At 48.4% G+C, this 17657-nt stretch overlaps 2 protein-coding genes and 1 long non-coding RNA gene across 9 annotated transcripts in view; 1 reads left to right on the top strand and 2 right to left on the bottom strand.

The window, feature by feature from the left end:
• Positions 1–915: 915 nt before the first annotated feature.
• On the bottom strand, positions 916–7698 carry LOC122365527 (putative nuclease HARBI1). Of its 6 annotated transcripts, none has more exons than XM_043336830.1 (3): positions 7619–7698; positions 2820–3082; positions 916–2570 (listed from the first exon to the last, which is right to left on the bottom strand). In XM_043336830.1, exons 2-3 carry the CDS (start codon positions 3047–3049, stop codon positions 1478–1480), a joined length of 1323 nt encoding a protein of 440 aa, XP_043192765.1. In that variant the 5' UTR covers positions 3050–3082; positions 7619–7698; the 3' UTR covers positions 916–1477. The 6 variants fall into 6 exon arrangements, with proteins under 6 accessions (XP_043192765.1, XP_043192778.1, XP_043192737.1 ...); XM_043336843.1 differs by lacking the exon at positions 7619–7698 and adding an exon at positions 5516–5564; XM_043336802.1 differs by lacking the exon at positions 7619–7698 and adding an exon at positions 5453–5539.
• A 2151-nt stretch (positions 7699–9849) lies between these two features.
• Positions 9850–12134, bottom strand: LOC122365521. The gene is made up of 2 exons (XR_006253767.1): positions 12007–12134; positions 9850–10329 (listed from the first exon to the last, which is right to left on the bottom strand). It is a non-coding gene; the product is annotated as an uncharacterized LOC122365521 (long non-coding RNA).
• Positions 12135–13179: 1045 nt separating this feature from the next.
• LOC122365506 (mitogen-activated protein kinase kinase kinase 1-like) overlaps positions 13180–17657 on the top strand; it is a 39892-nt gene continuing 35414 nt past the window's right edge. For both annotated transcript variants that reach the window (XM_043336782.1, XM_043336775.1), the window contains exons 1-2: positions 13180–13447; positions 13734–14284. In XM_043336782.1, the coding sequence (XP_043192717.1) occupies positions 14150–14284 (135 nt within the window). In that variant the 5' untranslated portion in view covers positions 13180–13447; positions 13734–14149. The remainder of the gene's footprint in view (positions 13448–13733; positions 14285–17657) is intronic.

Below are 17657 nucleotides of genomic sequence, written 5' to 3'. Positions count from 1 at the left end.
ATGTTGACCTCGAAAGGTCAAGGTCAAAGGTTGACCTCAGGTCACGTGACCTCGAGGTCATCATGTATATCATTCGATGCGTCTTGACGAGCTGAACACAATGAGACCATCCCTGCGTCTGTATCTTGTTCCTGTACGGAGTTATTGGCCAAAACCCTTTGGTGACCTTTGATGACGTCACATGACCTCACAGCTGCCCAACAGCAAAACAGACCTCAAGGTAGTGAGGGTTGATCGTATATGAAGTCATGTATGGTATATGGGGCCATTCCGACCCGTTTTAGTGGTAAAAACAGGGAGTTGATTTTTCCCCCATTGACTTATAATGGGGAGGTCGCGAAATTGACCTGACCTTAGGTCACCGATATCAAAATTCCGAGATATACAAATTGTAGCTACTAATGACCTAATAATATCCTGAGACTTTCAAAGACCTCCGACATCTACTGTAGCTCTGGCACGGTGACAAAGTTGCAAAAAAGTGACTTGAGGTTGGGTCATTCAAAGTAACCTGGTGACCTGACCTTAAAAGGTAGGAGGTTCAAACTTGCACACCATGTGTAAAATTGATGAGGTTATAGTCATACCAAATTTCGCGGCGCTACGCGCCGCGGTTTTCCCGCTATTCGCGAAAAACCTCAGGGGGGGGGGGATATCCGCCCCCCCCCCGTCGGTGCGAGGGTCAAGTTCCCGCCTATTGCCGTATATGACCTTTGACTGCATCTCATGTAAAGATTCTGACGGGCCCGATCGCCAGGTCAGGCGCAAACCGAGACATTTTTATAACAGTAGAGCTGTGACAAGTGCAGTAATCTGTCTGTTCACTTCCGTCCCGCTTCGTCTACGAGCCTCTTTAATTTCTTCATTTGCCAACTAACACTGAATTGCGCGCAGTCACACTCCAAGACGAGCGACTGCAGTACGCATTTTTATTCACACTGCGTTTGCATCAGTTCCATGCACGCAGTCGGAGACAGTAGCAACGCGAGGCGGTCACGCTTCAAGTACATTCATTCGAAAATGTGACATTCACAACAGTTCACATTTCTCACAGACCACCCCATTACTATGCAGTATGCACTTCGATGCTGGTGTAAAATTTACTTACATGAAGGATGACATCGCACTAGAGGGATAAATTTCGAACAGTAAGTTCAAGCTAAAATAAAAAGAAACTTGATATCAAATGAAAGCGAGATAAGCACACTACAAACTAAATGAAAGGCATTAAACAAATCAACACAAATAGCGCCGGACACTGCATGTAGAACTAACCGTCGGCCTCTGATGATACCATCTACCAGCTAAATGAGATGTGTTTCGTGAATGATGAACCTGTATATGATGAGCCACTAGCCAGTCTTTCGCCCCAACGTTCTCAATCTTGACGAAGGTCTTCTGATAGACGTTCTCCGCCGCGTCCCCCTTGCCGTGCAGTCAGAAGTTTGGGACTGGTCACTGGACTGGCGCGTGGACCTCACGTCCGCCGGCTTCGCTGGCTCCAGAGTTCCTCCACCAGCCGGTTCCTGCGGCGGTGCGCGCCGGCCGGCGCCAGGTTACCTCCCGGTCCCGGCGGCCCCTCGGCGCGCTTCACGCCTTCCACCTCATCCTCCTCGACCAGCTCCTCGCCCCAGCGGTCCTCCAGCGTCAGGCACATGTTGTGCAGCACGCACGAGGCGCACGTCAGCATCACCGCCTTCTTTACCGACTTGGTGTCGACGAAGCTGAGCCGGCGGAATCGGGCGCGCATCACGCCGACGGCCCGCCGGCCCACCTCGGCCGTCTGCTCCATCTTGGTGTTGTAGTAGTACTTGCGCGCGTCGCTGGGCGGCAGCCGGTTGGCGCGGTACGGCGTCATCAGCCACGGCCGCAGCGGCAGCGTCTCGGCGCCCACCAGGAAACAGTCGCCCGGCACGAAGTTCTCGCGCATGTCGTCGCGCGACAGCTGCGCCGAGAGCGGGCCGCTGTCGAGCACCTCGGCCTCGTGCATGCCGCCCGGCCAGCCGACGCACACGTCCGTCAGCCGGTCATAGGCGTCCGACACGGTCATCAGGTGGACAGAAAAGAAGCCACGCCAGTTGGAGAACGTCTCCGGGTCGTGCATCGGCTTGCGGATGGGTATGTGGCAGTCGTTGACCACGCCGAGCACGCCCTGCACGCCCGACACCTCGTAGAAGCCGTCCACGGTGCCCTGCATCTGGTGGGTGGACGGCATGCGGATGAAGATCTCCTTCAAGTTTGCCAGCTGCTCCACCACCTCGTCGATGAAGTCAAACGCCGATGACATGGTCATGTTAAACTGCTCCGAGATCTTCCGGAAAGAGACGGTGCTGCCCAGGTAGAAGAGCGCGAGCAGCAGCTGGCGCTCGCGCGACATGTACGAGTTGATCGGACAGTGACTCTGGAAGGTGCCGTCTCGCTCGCCCAGAATCTCCACCAGGCAGGCCAGCGTCGACCGTTTGACGCGGAAATTCTCGCGAAACTCGGCGTCACTCATCCTGGGAATGGTCTCCTCGAAGTACAAGTCGACCCTCTTAATGTTCGGCAAAGGAGGCTCCTTCTCCGACGGTCTGAAATAGACCAGATATTGGAACTAGATATCCTTTACTAGGTAGCATGTAACCAAAATGAACAAAGTGTTTAAATGTCAGTGGACATTTATTTGCTTGGTTCATCTACACCAGACTAGATGATCGAAGATTATTTAAGCACTGGTTAAGAAGTTGATTTCATTGATATGAAATTATTTGCCTATGTATATCAACTCTTTAGGATGTCCCTACTCCAGGGAAGGGACATGATGCAAAAAACATACTCACAAAACATCAATGATGGCATCTTCATCAGTTTCATATCCAATTTCTCGGGTCAGCTCATCCAGAAAGAAAGCCTCTAGGCTTAATGGATCTTGGTGTTTCAGCCCACTGAGAGGGTTGACTTTCTTAACTGCATCTGGTTCTTCTTGATCTTCTTGAATAGTGACTTCTTGTGAGACCTCCTCTTCTTCCACAAAGGTAATGTCATCAAATTCATTATGCGACTCCCACATGTTAAATCTTTGGCTTGTAACTCACACAGACCCCTGTGAAGAAAGAAGAAGAATAAGTAAAATATCCTAACCTCCTGACATAAAGCTGAATATCAGCTGTGATTTTAGGTAAAGTTATCTTGGTGATGAGTGTGATTGGTGAGCCTATAAAAAATATTTGAATGATATTTATTTTCCTTCCTATTACAAGTTCTAACTTCTATGTTTGCTTACTATCATCAATCATTGTTAAAGGGACCCTCCCACCTTCAAAAAAGTTAATGATTTGGCATGAAAGTGATGTCGCTCGGTTCAGAAAGAGCAAAAACTAATATCTACCAAATTTCATCGAAAAATATTCACCGGTTTTCAAGATATTAGACTTTTACTTTTGTTTACTTTTTGGGATCTCCGCTGTTCCTAGCGACTTTATTTGAAAGTGCGGCATTTGTTGCGCGCAAAGCAGCATATACCACCGCGTGCTACAAAACGTTTTAGTCAAACATTTAACGGACGTTCGAAAGCCTGATGACGTCATCAGATTCCCGTAATGGTTAAGAGATAGGGACCACGCTGGTCCCACCCTGCAAGTAAAGGGAAGAAATTTCTTGAACACCATAAAGCTGCGGGGGTTGCGACTAGGATAAATGGTGGTTTCTGAGCATGGCCGCAAACTTGGCTATCTCAACTCAAAACTAATGTTAAGGTGGGAGGGTCCCTTTAATTTATCACCAAAAATATGTTTAAATATCCACAAAACAAATGCTTAAATGCCTAAGCCTCAGTGACAAAATTTGCATTTTGCACCATGGCCCACTGCCAAAACAAGAAGTGTTTTATTATAGTGAGCTCAAAGAGAAGAGAAACCTAAGAAGTGTGCAATGTTGAAGAAAATATGTATGAACCGTGGCCTGTGGGCGATCATCACAAGACTAGATGATAGGCGTGAAAAATTGTTGCCCTAAAGTAACTAAACATTTTGATAGGTGTAGGGGTAGCATTGACTGTGAATGCCATAAGTAGGTAGGTAGATCATAGATGCCACATATTTTCATGCTTGACTTGATGGCAAACTGAAATGCTTTTTATCATTCCTCATAATATAACAATTAGCATACAAAATAAAAAAGCTGTAAAAATAAAGTGTGTAGCTCCAGTGAATGATAGCTGTATCCATTTACATATACTAGGACCACAATGCTGAATCAGCCAAGCAAGTTGTGCACAAAGAAATTGCAACATGCTACAGCCCTTACCTCACTTGTGGTACATTCTTTTTTTTAAATACCAGTTTGAATGATATATCATCAGTCAATCAGACCTCCACAACAGACAACATACCAGGTAACTGATGTACTTTAGAATAGATAGGTTTATGGCTATGAAAATTAACCATCCAGAGTGGACAGTGACCCCAGCAACTAAAAACATCAGTATTTGTCAAGATAAGGTCCGATCTACTATTGTGGCCCATATGAATATGCAATGGCAGAAATTTGAGGTTGTAGGTTAGGTTAGGTTGTAGCTTTGTACTTGTAGGTTTTAGGTTTCATGTTGGTAGGTTTGTAGGTTGTAGGTTGTTAGATTGTTGGTTGGTAGGCAGTGTCAGAAAAGTGGCCCGCTTCTCAATTTTCCTGCACTTGGAAATTTTGTTCTGTGGAGATTTTAACTACTAATAATGACAATTTTTATTCTGCTGCTGCATTTTATCACAACAAATGCTTCTAAAAGCACACACAGAACACAACAATCAATCAACTAGTGATTCTTAGTAGGTGACTGAATGGTTCTTTGTCAGCAAAACTGCCAAAAGTTCATTTTAGAGCAATGTGCTCCAATATTCACAACATTTTCTTCTGCCAGTCTGAAGAAATTTGTTCTTTGAACTTAGGTCATCAAACCACTTTTCTCACACTGTTGGTAGGTTGTAGGTACCTACGAAAACCTTTTCCAATTTCCGCCCTCTGAAAACTGGAGAAACTCGCAAAAAAATAAACATGAAAGGAATGAACAACATTTTCTAAGCTTAAGAAACCAAAATGATATCTACCACACACTAATACTTCACTGATTTTAACACAAAATGCTTAATAAGTTACACCGCACAGGTGAGTTGACCCGAGTCCGACCATCCGTTGACGACAGGCAAGGTACCCAAGATACCTAATTACCTACATAAGATTTGGTCAGTTTAGATAAGGTTTTGACATCTTTTCTCGAAGTATGCACATTTTTTACGAGCAAGTATCATATGCACGATTTTCTGGATTAATATAGGTATTGTTTGTGAAAAATTAAAATACGATCTAGTTTTTATTCAATTTTGAGCGAAGGGTGAAATAAGCAATTTTCAACATCATACAGGATCTTGCAACTCCTCAAACATATCACATTATGACTGTAAACATTCAAAACACAACCAACCTCGCAAAACAAAATGTTAAAAACGCGTTCCAGCCGAATGCGTTATAAATGGAAAATATTTACAAAATTTGTTATTGCGTCGCAATTGTAGCAAAATGTTTACAAGCACTCTTGTGACGTCAGCGTTGATATCCGAATTGAAACTTTCGTTGAGTAAAAAAAGTGGCCCAACTGTTTTGCTATTACTTATGTGTAAGAATACAACAAAATAATGTTATGGTGAGTACGCTTTAATTGTTTTCAACCTTCCGATGATGAAAAATATGCGAATTGGTTCGAGATTCTGAAGGTTCAATGACGTCATCGCTAACCATAAGTGTTGAAGAACGTTTTAAAACTTAAAAGAAAGAAGTCTTGAAACAAATGCATTTCATGCGTAATATTTTGAACAACAAACATGTTTGTAGTTGAGCTGGGACGGATTCATTTGGTAAAAGATTGTTCAAACACCAGCTGTAAGTTTTTATTGGGAGCTTTCGGAAGCGTTACAGCTTCCTTCGTCAGCCTGCCAAGGCATCAAGACGCTTTGGCTTGATCAAGAGTGCTGACCCATGTATCGCCTTGGTTTGGTTTTTCCAACACAATTTTCTAAATTCTAAGCCATCAACAAGAAAACCGGCAAGGCAGTATATACCAAAACCGGCCTCTCTCAGTCTCCAGAACCGCAGTTTTTGTTCATCATCATCATGGAGCATAGGGCTTTGTTTTGACGTAATCAAGGCGGTTATAATCACGTAATGCATTTTTTGCCTTGCGTAATAATGGACTTCCCAAGATTCCTTAGGTCGAGTGGAGGAGTCGAGTGGAAGGCTTCCACTCGACTCTTCCGGCTGTTGTTATTGTTGGATCTATATAGGGCCTTGGTTGTTGGATTAGGGCGCGTAAAGTCGCGAGGCTCAAGCGTTCAACTCTACTTTTACAGAGAAACTGAAACGGAGCAACGAGTAACGGACTCCCGATCGTCGCGTTACAGCTCCGAGAGGGCCCCGGGACAAACGGACAAACCCATCCGCATCCCCCTCACGCTCCCCTTCACGCGGGCTGGTGGTCCACATCCAGGTCCACATCCACCACACAACCGGCGGTGAGGGCTAGACCTCTTGGGGTCAAGGAATCCTGCTCAGGATTACGCCCTCAGGAGCTATGGACTTGCAGCTAGGACTTGCACCACCAGCTCGAGCTGCCGCGGCCACAACCACCGGTGTCAAAGACGAATCAGCGACGGGGTCCGCTCTGGGGTCTGGCTTGTACCGAGTACGAGCCGACGGTGGCGGGCACTGGAGAGACGGTAGCGGTCAGCACTGGGAACGTCTGGAAGGACGACCACCCATGAGCAGGTGGCGGCTGCCTTGAGCCTTGAGGTCGGCTCCGACTCCTGTCTCCTCGAGAACGGGCGTCTCTGATTCCTTAAAGCTACGCCACTCTTCGAATTCGGAGAGGGTGTATTATAGGGGAAGCTTTATTCACCGGTCTGTAATGCCCTTTGGAGCGTAAGGAGCTAGATAGGTCATAGGTAGGCTCTTCGCTCAGGTCTGTCCTAGTAATAGTTTGGCTCAGATGGAGAAAATTATGAGTGGCGAGTGCAGTCGCTGCTGACCCAGATCCACGGATCTTCTTAGTCTCCTTTTCGAAGGAGGCGTTACGGTTCAGCCGGAGGACCAGTGTCCTGGGCAGTGGGCACCTGGCGGATCCTCGTGGTGACATGGCATCCGTCATTTTGGCAGTGCTAGCAGAGCAACTCATGGTTGGTATAGCAGCATGCTGAGCTGTAGCTCCTGTTTGCTTGGTTGGGTTAGGCTCTTTCGGAAAGGGAAGCGTGAGGGGGTGCGGATGGGTTTGTCCTGAGGAAGGCATGGTCGGGTGAATGCTTCTCTCACCGAGAAGATCTTTTAAAAGGTCATGACGCGCGGCCCGGTTGGGCGTTGTGATGGGACATGTCGCACGGCGTTATGCGGCGACTAACTAGTGTGGGCGTAAGTTCAAGGGGTTGCTATGCAGTTACAGATCTGTATCTTTATTGACATCCTTTGTTGACTTGGAATACCACTTGACAGTTCACACAGGCTTTGCCAATGTTTACGCGTTGTCGTTATACCTATTTGCCATCAGATAACGAACCCTGCATACCTGCCTCATTCCTGCCTCATGCCTCGGTGGAGTATTTACCTGCACCGCTCTGCTGAGGAGGAGGTGTTTGCCAGCTCCCACCGTCTTTCCTGGAGTGAGCCGATAGCGGGCTCGATAGGCGGCGGCCGCGGCCATAACGGCCGGAGCGACACCAGCGCCACCATCGGCGGCTGGTCGGAACTATCGCAACGGATCGCACGTTAATTCAAATTATTTAGTAACGATACGTTATGCGTCAACGAAACCTTTACTGAAAATTTAAGAAAAATGCATTTCATATTATAGCTTAATTTCATGATACATCTCGCGATGTAAATAGGTATTTTAATGGATAATTTGATTAGTAAATAATTGCATCCCTTCAATTAACTAATAATATTGTAGCGGGTGCAACAGCGCTCCGTTGCTAGCGACGGCGCCGTAGCGTGTGCAACCCAGCGGCGGCGTCGTAAACTAGTAAATCCTTTTGATGCACGCAGATGTCAGTGATTGATTGACACATATGTCTTGTGATTGTGTTCTGCCTTATATGTTATCTCTTGTAACCGTAGCTGTTGTATTGTCACGCCTTAAGAGGGTAATCTAGGAGCGCAGGTGTGGAGTAATTTTTCTTTGTCCAACTGTCACTGTAATTTGTAATATTACCATTTAGACGCTGAAACTACCTATGCAAGGTAGCCTTGTTAGAAATATAGTGTGCCAATTTTTGTTCAATAAATCAGTACGATCCACGATCGGTAACTCGTTCATCCTAGTCAAGCTCAAAGCTACCGACACGGGCCCACATCGGGAGTCTCCTCCTCCCTTGGAGTTGTGTGGTGCCGACGGTGGCGGATGGTAGTCTCTGCCTTGACAATCCTATCACTCCCTCTCACAACGAGAGGTGAACTACTAGCGGTATACACTGCTAGCGGTTCAAGTGGTGACCGGCTACTTTCAGCCGTGCCACAATATCATTGCACATATTTCGCATCCGATAAATGCCCCACCGGAATATGAAAGCCCACAAAGTAAGCTTTCTAAAAATGTATATTAGTCATAAGTCAGTGATGGCTTATGCTACTTTTGACGCGATTGTTTTCGTTATCGGTCGATATAACATACACTTTTACTATATTCCAATGCGTACAACTCAGTCAAATTTGAATATTACGTTAATGCCCCAGTAGATAATTAAACATCAATTAATTGCCGTTCAAATGATGTTACGCATGCCTCAATGGTGCCTACCCTAAGCTACTTTTTTCTCGTGTCTTGATAAGCAAGCACTAGGCAAAATTGTGGTATCACCATAATTAACTAATAAAATTAATGAATAAATGACACCTTCGATAAATGCCCCACCGGAATACGAAAGCCCACAAAGTAAGCTTTCGAAAAATGTATATTAGCCACAAGTCAGTGATGGCTTATGCTACTTTTGACGCGATTGTTTTCGTTATCGGTCGATATAACATACACTTTAACTATATTTCAATGCTTACAACTCAGTCAAATTTGAATATTACGTTAATGCCCCAGTAGATAATCAAACAGCAATTAATTGCTATTCGAATGATGGTACCCATACCCCCATTGCGCCTAGCCTAAGCTGCTTTTACCCCCTGTCTTCATTGTCATTTGCCAATCACTGGGTGCAATAGCGGTCTCAGGCCTTATCCGGGCAAAAATGATTTTTAGGGTGAGAGGACAAACGCTAAAGCTATTTCTTCCAAATGTGGCTACTTAAGCGTTTCAAATAAGAGTAAAATTGGAGAACTTTACTCACCTGAACATAATTTACTTAATCTTAAAAATTGACTATCTAATCAAAGTATCAGTAGGCATGATCCAAACATGTAGGTACCTAGGCATGGCGGCGATGGGAGATACCTGTCAGGGTGCGGGCCAGTTATTTTCATGTTCAATCTCTTCATATTGACGCAATCAACGTCACGTAAATATAGAATGTATATTCTTCGCAAGTAGCATATCAATACATTTATCACAAATCTAATGCAGTCACATAAACACATTTTGACACGCACGCTCACGCACCAGATTCTGATGCGCCAACATTTTGATAGGTGCACATTCGCTCGCAATTCAAGTCACATAACAATTTTTAGCTGCCTTCAACAGTCGGCGGCCGTCCTGCGTCAAGGCATGTCACATTCCGTCCTGTTTTTCAACAGGTTGTTGGGTAAACACTTGCATAGATTCTGCCCGCCCAGTAGTTAAATCGCAAAAATGAAATAACTGAATACGAAGAAAAAAAAAACGGGCCAATCATGGACAACAAGAACACCGACAGGAACATTTTCATTAAGTTCGCAACCTCGTGGCGAAGTTAATCGAGATCACGACTTATCGTCCTATAGGTTCATGACTTTTACACACTTTAGAAGTAGCAGTCGCAGCTGCATCCCGCTTTGGAGGCCGAGGAAATCCATGGCAGGAGGGCAAAAACAAGAAAAATATGGTTTTGTGACGGCCGGCTTTATCTAAATTACTGAACTCCACTTTTCGTCCCGAACAGTGATTTTTCCTCGGCATGCTATTTTACTCTGAATGAACTCGTGACTCGAGGTTTAGGAATTTCGCGCCGATTGAAGTTCGTCGGAAGCACGGAGGACGTTTCTTTGTCTAGGACGAGTGGTACGCGTGCCTCCATTGCGTGTAGCCCCACTGCGTTTCCAGCTGGCAAATCTCGGTGCTGACGATGTCCTTTAGGTCCACTAAACGTTGATGCACGTAGGTGTCGCACTCATCTGTAAAGAAAAGCCAAATTGTCACAAAAACATTTTCTTCAGGGTCACTGTCATTCACCAGAAGGCTCATATTTAAAACCCCTTAGCCCTAGGTAAAAAGATATTATGAGGAATTTCGGTCCCCACTAGTGAAACTTCACATTCATGCGTGAACAGCCTGATGGTAATATTCTTATTTGTAAAAAAATAAATACAAACTGATAACTGACACTGACACTACTATGAATCAGCCCAGAAAAAAAGAGCATACTACCTAGGTACTTGACAAATGGGATACCAATTTCAAAGAAAGTAAGTCAATTTTTCAAAGCAGCCTGAATTAATATATGCAGGCTAGAAGCATATGCCTACTATCTGAGGAGTTAACAAGCAGCCGTTTAATAAGTGGGTTGCAGACTGCAGAGCCACCACAACAATTCTTGAAACTGCACATGAGTGACACATGTTCTGATTTCAGCAGCTTGTTGTAATGGCATTGGGTGGTAATGGCATACTAATAAATTTAGTAGGCACTACTTGTTGCATCAATGTTAAATAGGGAAGATCAATACATACTCGGGAAGCTGATGTCAAAGGTAGTTATGAAAGAATCACTTCAAACAAGTTATGAAAATGTTGTGAAAGGGTTCCAAATAATTTACAAAAGGGCAGTGTCGAATGACTCATCACAAAATTATATTAATGCTTGGGTGTTAGAGGGGAAAATTCCTCTCCAAAAAAGGGATGAGGGTGGTATATTCTTGATAAGGTTAGCCCCCCCCCCCAAAAAAAAATAAAGAACAGAAGAAGGAAAAATTGCACTTTCCTGTACAATGGTAGAATCTGATGCGATCATGCAATTAGATGCTCTTTCATGAGTGGTAAATTGCTATTGAAAGTTGGAGGTGGGAGTGGAAAATTATTTTCATTTGGATGTCTTGTTCCACCCAAATTGACAAATTTTGGGACACTGCCGGAATGAGTTATGAAAATTTTGCCAAAGGGTTCAACAAGTAAACAAAAGTGTTGTTTGAAATGAGTTATGTAAAGGCTGTGAAAGAGTTATGAAGAATTTGCAAAAGGGTTCCTTCAAAAGAGTTCCGAAAAGATTCCGAAAGAGTTACAATGAGTAAATGAAGAGATTTTACAAATGAGATATGAAAAAGTTGTCAGAGGGTCACAAATAATCTATGAGAAATTTGCTTTAAATGAATTATGAAAGGGCTGTGACAGGGTTACAATAAGTTAATGAAAAGCCTCTTTCGAATGAGTCAGGAAAATGTCGCCAAAGGGTTGCAAATAATTTACGAAAGGGTTATTTTGAATGAGCTATGAAAATATTGAACATAGTTAAAAAAAGTTATGAAAGGGTTGCTCTGAATAAACTAATAAAAGGCTGAGAAAGGGTTACCATGAGTTTACGAAAGGGCTGTTTCAAATAAGTTATGAAAAGGCTGCGAAAGGGTTACGAAGGGCTTGCGTAAAGGCTTAGTGAAAGGGTTGTGACCTAACAAGTTGCGAAAAAATCACAGCAGCTTTAGGAAAAGAATATGAATGGATAAAGAAGTAACAAATTTTGTTGCAACAAGTGAGGAACAATGTCACACTAATGGGGCTATAATTATACTCAGAAATAAAAAGCATCTCAGTCTAGTCCATGAAGACTGAAGAGCAGGCTGCACTTAATTGGTGGCTTACCTCGAAATCACTGGCCGACTCACCCCTTCCACTAGATTGATCGGGCGATTAAACACCTTTTTCAAATAACGGAACCCCAGGCAATTGCCTAAAACCCAGAAGAAACGTTTGAACCGCTGGAAATGCCGAGGAAATTGGCGGCAATATACAGGGAGGGTACACTGCGCAACAAATGTCTCATAAGCGCATGGAACGTATGCAGTTTCCAAAGCTCTTGATAATATCAAGAACATGTTTTTTTTTCTTCTAATCCCCATCTGGCCAAATGTCCGCCTTTACATGGGGCCTGCACCCTAACACGTCGGAGCACGGTCGTGTCTCGCGACAGGACATCGACAGCTGCGGGACGGACAGACAATGACCGGTGAGCCCGCACCGTCTAAAATAGACTATGTACGGTGTGGTGTCGACCGACATTGATTCCGTCGCTGGTCTCGTCATATATTATGTTATTTGGTCTCATGTTTTCTGGCTATACGGCGTGCTTTCAAGAATATCGAGACACTGACACTGTGTCAATAATTTAAATCGTTTCCAGCCGTCGACTCATCGTTACTTGCCGGAAACTTCGAAGAACAAATCACTCGTGGTCAAAATGAAATGCATCCATGCTCGACTGGAAAGGAACTTCTCATGGTCCTGCGAAAATTCAAGTCGTCACTGCCCTATTCATGGCTGATGTTGTCATGGCTCCTGTCAAACGTCTTCCGCCGGTGAATTTTTAATGAATCACCGAAGCCTTTGGCGGATGGTGACCAGTTTTATGCTGCCGTAGCCGCTTTTGCCATATATAATACAGGTACCGTCATTACATTTGTGTATGCATTCATCTGGTTATGATGCACATTTTTACGGTGTCTGGGACGGGGTCCAACAATCATGTCATGCAAATGGCAGGTGCTATAGAATCAAAGCTTGAAATCAGGAGTATGATACACGAATTTAAAGTCATTTTGGTCCTGAGATTGGCGTGGTACGTACAGTCAGTTGCCATGGACCATTTATACTTTGCAGACATTCCTGATAACTATGTGACATAATATCTTTCTTTTAGAAAGCATTTGTCTTGCGTATTATACCTATATGTTCCCTGCGTATATGCTGGCTCCCCAGTCGAAAGCAGACGGTAGCTTATGCAACCAGTTTCTTGGTATATGCATTTGATACAGCTATTTTACTTCCGTTCAGTTGAGCGGACGTCAGTCCTCGGCAGCTGAGTGATTTGCTCGTCTCCGGGCACGCCCGGTTTGCTGACGGCCGGATGACGTGGGCCACGACCCTCGACGGCTGCCGGCCGGGCGAGGCTCGGTTCCGACTCCAGAGGCAGGGGGAGGACGTGTCGGCAGTGTGACCAAGTGACCCAGAATGCCTGTCAAGACTGTCTGGAGAAGACTGAAACGCCCTTCCGCTCACCAAGGAGCACCTTACATGGGATATGCTGGTAAGTAATGATCATTTGGTGCATTTGGCGTTTTGTAGGGGCTGTCCTACCATATGAACGAGCCGACGTGAGTGGTTTCGGCCACTGACAGCCAACTGGGGATTGGAGAGAACGGCCGGTGAGAGTGGCGCGGGCAACGGGGTCCTAAAGTTTTCTGATTGGGGGACCGAAAACCGCAATCGTCGCGATGAGTAAAGGTGTGGCTTTGAAGTCTACGTGAGAGCTGTAGACTGCGATACACACAGCTCCCACTGACGCTGTCATGGCTCTCCGCCTCTGTTCCCAGGACGGCACGTGCCATAATGACCGTGGGAGACCGCCCTCATCGGTGCGACCACAAACGTTTAGTCGGCAACCAACGCAGTCGGCGGGGCGAGGCGGAAGGGCCGCTCTCCGTGCCGTCGTACCGACGCAAGGCCGCTCATGGCCAGGCGCCGGCGGCTGCAGGCGGCCCCTGGTGACGTCACCGGTCGGCGCCGCCTGGCGACGGCGTCCAGCGGCTCCCAAACCGGCGGCGCGCCGCCCGCAGACGAGCGCCGGCCGTGTCGGAGTGAGGGGCGCGCGCGGCGGACAGAGCAGTGAGCCAGAGCCGGGCGCAGAGGAAGAGCTGTGGGTGAACTGAGCAGCGCGGGGGGCGCGGCCGGACAGGCGGGCGTGCGGGCCGACAGGACAGGGCGTGGACCGGTGACGGCGGCGGCCGCCATGGCTGGAGAGTGGGACGGAGGCGGGGGATCGCTGGGACTACTCGGCAGGACGAACGGAGCCGAGCCGCCCCACCTGACAGCCGCCAGGACCCGGACGAGAAAGGGCCGACTGGACGTCAAAAAACGACCCCTGGTGAGTGTTCGATCTGACCTGTTCTGCTCGTCAGATGTCCATGTGCATTGTCGGATGTGATTTAACCCGTACTCATGCGATGTTCCACCCAGCTGATATTGTACTGTTACGATTTCGTCTGCGATCTTAGCTCGCATTATCCTTTCATCATTCTCGTAATAAGTGCAAGCCCATAAGGGGCTTGACATCAAATATGCATGGTCACTTAAATTTGTACGTTCCGCTCACGCTGTGAGACGTACAGGTTTCGACTCGTTAACTATTGAAGTGCTTCGACCGGGTAACTGCCGTGGCTATTTCCTGTTCGACTCACGCTCGTCCATTATTGGAAACAGCTGCAACATCTGTCACCGGCGTCGTGCCTCCGGTAACCACGCACTGCGTGCTGCGAGCTGTCATTGTGTGCCGAGGAGAGGTGGGCACTCGCGTGTGACCCCTGCAGCGGAGTCGTTACGACGGCGGTGGCCGCTCTAGCCGCCATGTGTGCCCGGGCGGCCTGTCACTGTGCAGGAGTCGGTGCAGGGCGGCCGGGAGCGGGCGCTGCACGGCTGCTCCGTGCCGGCCGCCGGCCTCCCTCCGCCGCGGGGCAGAGGCCGCGCCGGCCGGCGCCGTCTGCAGATCGTCACTGGGCCGCTCTGTTTAGATCGGGCGTCCGTCACTGGCGTCACGTGACGGCGTTTTGTCAGTGGAGATGATGACACGGGGCACCACTGGCCGGGCGGACGGTGGACGGAGCTGCACAGAGTCGCCCGTTACCCGGCCGGCGACGGCTCTTTGTCCGCCGCACTGGCCCCGGCAGCAGCACGAGCAGAGCCTCTGTGCCGCTCTCTCCGAGCGGCGGCAGTCCCGGTGGACAAACGAGCGTCACGGGCGCGTCGTTAACACCGTTTATCAAACTATTGTCTGGGGCGTTTTTCCCGTATTACGGCAGCCATGGATGAAAAATGAGCCACGGCGTCGGTTTCTTTTTGTTCGAGTAGCGTCACTGTCGCCCGGCCGGCGCGGTCGTTGGTCCAGTCTCCAAGATTACTTTGTCCGGTCGCTGACGGTTGCTGGTCTCAGTCTCAGACGGGCAGCAGTGGCTGGGCTTCTACCCGCCGCGCCGGGAGGAGACCCATTGTCGGACATTTCCGGACGGGTAACGGCTGGCCACTGGCCACCGAGTGGATTTGGTCTCGTTCCGGGAGCTCTCTCGGAGTGGGCAATGTCGGCGGCGGTGACCCCCGCGGTCGGAACTGCGTGCTCTGCCCGCCTGCAGAGGAGCGGTCGCCATCCGTCACCCGTCCAGTCCGCCGCGCTGACAGATGAAGGACGTTTACCGGCAGCGCGGCGCGTCCAGCGCCGGCCTATTTGGACAAAAAAGTCGTGCAGGAATGTTAAAGATGTTTGCCCACCGGCCGTTTGGGTCTGGCGAATGTGCAGCGTTTCATAACAGTCAATCTATTCGGGCCGGAGGCGGACGAATGGCCGTCACATATCGATTCCGGGAGAAACCAGACATAAAGCAGGCTATCCGCGAGTTTATTGATGCAATATTGCTGGAGCATTCGCTTGGTCCGATCACGGCTATTATCTTAACTCTTTCAAGGCTCAACAGGGAGGGTACCTAATCCACATTGGTTCAATGTGCCCTTAGTCGATGTTGGAGCTATTGTTGGTGTTCGTGGAGCATGCAATTCAGTCGAAGTCCTACTTAGCTTTGCTTTAAGTTTTCTCATTAATTAAGAGGTTGTTCTCCGTCGGAGTATTTGCGAACCCGGCGGCAATTAGCCTCCAAGAATGCCAGTAACGATTCTCATATCCCAGTCACGCCCAGAGGCTTAGGCTAACTTCAATTACAGAGCTCAACCCGGATTATACGGCTGCCCCGGCTATTTTAAGGCATCCGCGCCCACCCGTGCCGGTGTGGGATGAATTTCAATCACAGATTCCTCATGGCCTAGTGGGTCTGGTACCTGCGTAAAACGTGCACACCCCATGGCAGCTAACTTTACCATACAGGGAACGGCATCATTGCATTCCTGAATGATACCTGCCAGGATCTGACATCACACGCCGTAGTAGCATTTCTGCGGGCTGAGCTCACATCTGCGGTCGGCGTGAGCGTGCTGCCGCCGTCGACTTCCGGTCGAGCCCGCTGGCTGGCCGGTGCTCTCGGGCGGTGTGGTGGAGAGATAGAGATACCGGAGCGCACTGTACTAGCCGCGAGGCTCGTTAGTCCGTCAGGCTGTGCAGAGACCGTCAGCACTAGCAGTCAATTGACCCGGCTTCGGCGCGGCTGCGGGTACCTACGTGAGCCGTGAGGTAACCTCTGCCAGAGGCTCAGAGGATGCGCAAAGCGGCGTTAGGCTGATGGGCGCAACTTTCTGTGAAGCATTTGTCGAAGCCCGTGGGAGCGCCGTCTGCACTATCAGAGCGCTGTCCCTCGCCAGCACTTCCGCTCCCCAATCTGCCAGAGCTGTCACCGGTCACCGGCTGACCTGGCGATCGTCCGTCCGTCCGCGGTCTGTCCCTGCCGCTGACGGTCCGTCATCGGTCAGCTGACGGCCCGTCAGCCGTCCCGTCATCCCCTGCGGCGAGGCAGATAACGCGCAGTAGGCTGCAGGAACCAAAATGTGTCGATGGAGCTTCGAGCCATGCACGATTGCGCGGAGAAGGCCTCGAAGCGTCGCACTGCCGAATGGGTCTCACGTTGATGTCTCACACAACTGCGGCACCATTTGAAAGCATGCAACTTTCCCGATCGCGAATATCCCCGGTCTCACAATACGTCCCCAGGCAATTTAACTACTCTTTCAGGGCTGCGAATTACGGTAGTTCTGTCTGGCCGATTAGCTTAGTTCTGCCTGTGCCCGGCAGCGAATGCTGAATATCCTGCCGTCTACGGCTATGCACAAAGGCTGTCGGAAAGGCATTGTCGCCGTCCAAGTGACTATCTCCCCATTATAAACTGCTTCAGCTCGCCATTGTCCCGTCTCAGCAGACCACGGAAAATGAAACGTCAGCCGTTCAGCGTTCACAGGGCGCCCATATTCGGGCTGCGGCTCGGTGAACTCGACCGTTCTGCCGCGTTTGACCGTTAGCTGGAATAGGACGATGTGCTAATCATGTGTCAAACTTTATCATCGACTGGTGGCGGTCTTCGGTCGATCAGCGGCCGAAGCTCTCGTTGAGGGGCACCGAGCTAGGTGTGACGCCTCCCCCGGTCGGGTGCGGGCAAACGGTGTGTCTGTGTCGCCTTCTCCGGTCGACTGTGGATGCAGAGGGGTGGGTCTGTGCCGCCGGTGTGCAGCCATCATTCTCCCCGCACGTCAGCCGCCCAGAATAATGGGCCGCGCGCAGGAAACCCATGGAATATCGATGGCGGGCGATG

Source organism: Amphibalanus amphitrite, unplaced genomic scaffold (assembly GCF_019059575.1).
Source record: "Amphibalanus amphitrite isolate SeventyFive unplaced genomic scaffold, NRLGWU_Aamphi_draft 000028F_arrow, whole genome shotgun sequence".
NCBI classification, from domain to species: domain Eukaryota; kingdom Metazoa; phylum Arthropoda; class Thecostraca; order Balanomorpha; family Balanidae; genus Amphibalanus; species Amphibalanus amphitrite.
The sequence above is the reverse complement of the archived record's forward strand: the minus strand, read 5'-3'. Positions and strand labels throughout refer to the sequence as shown.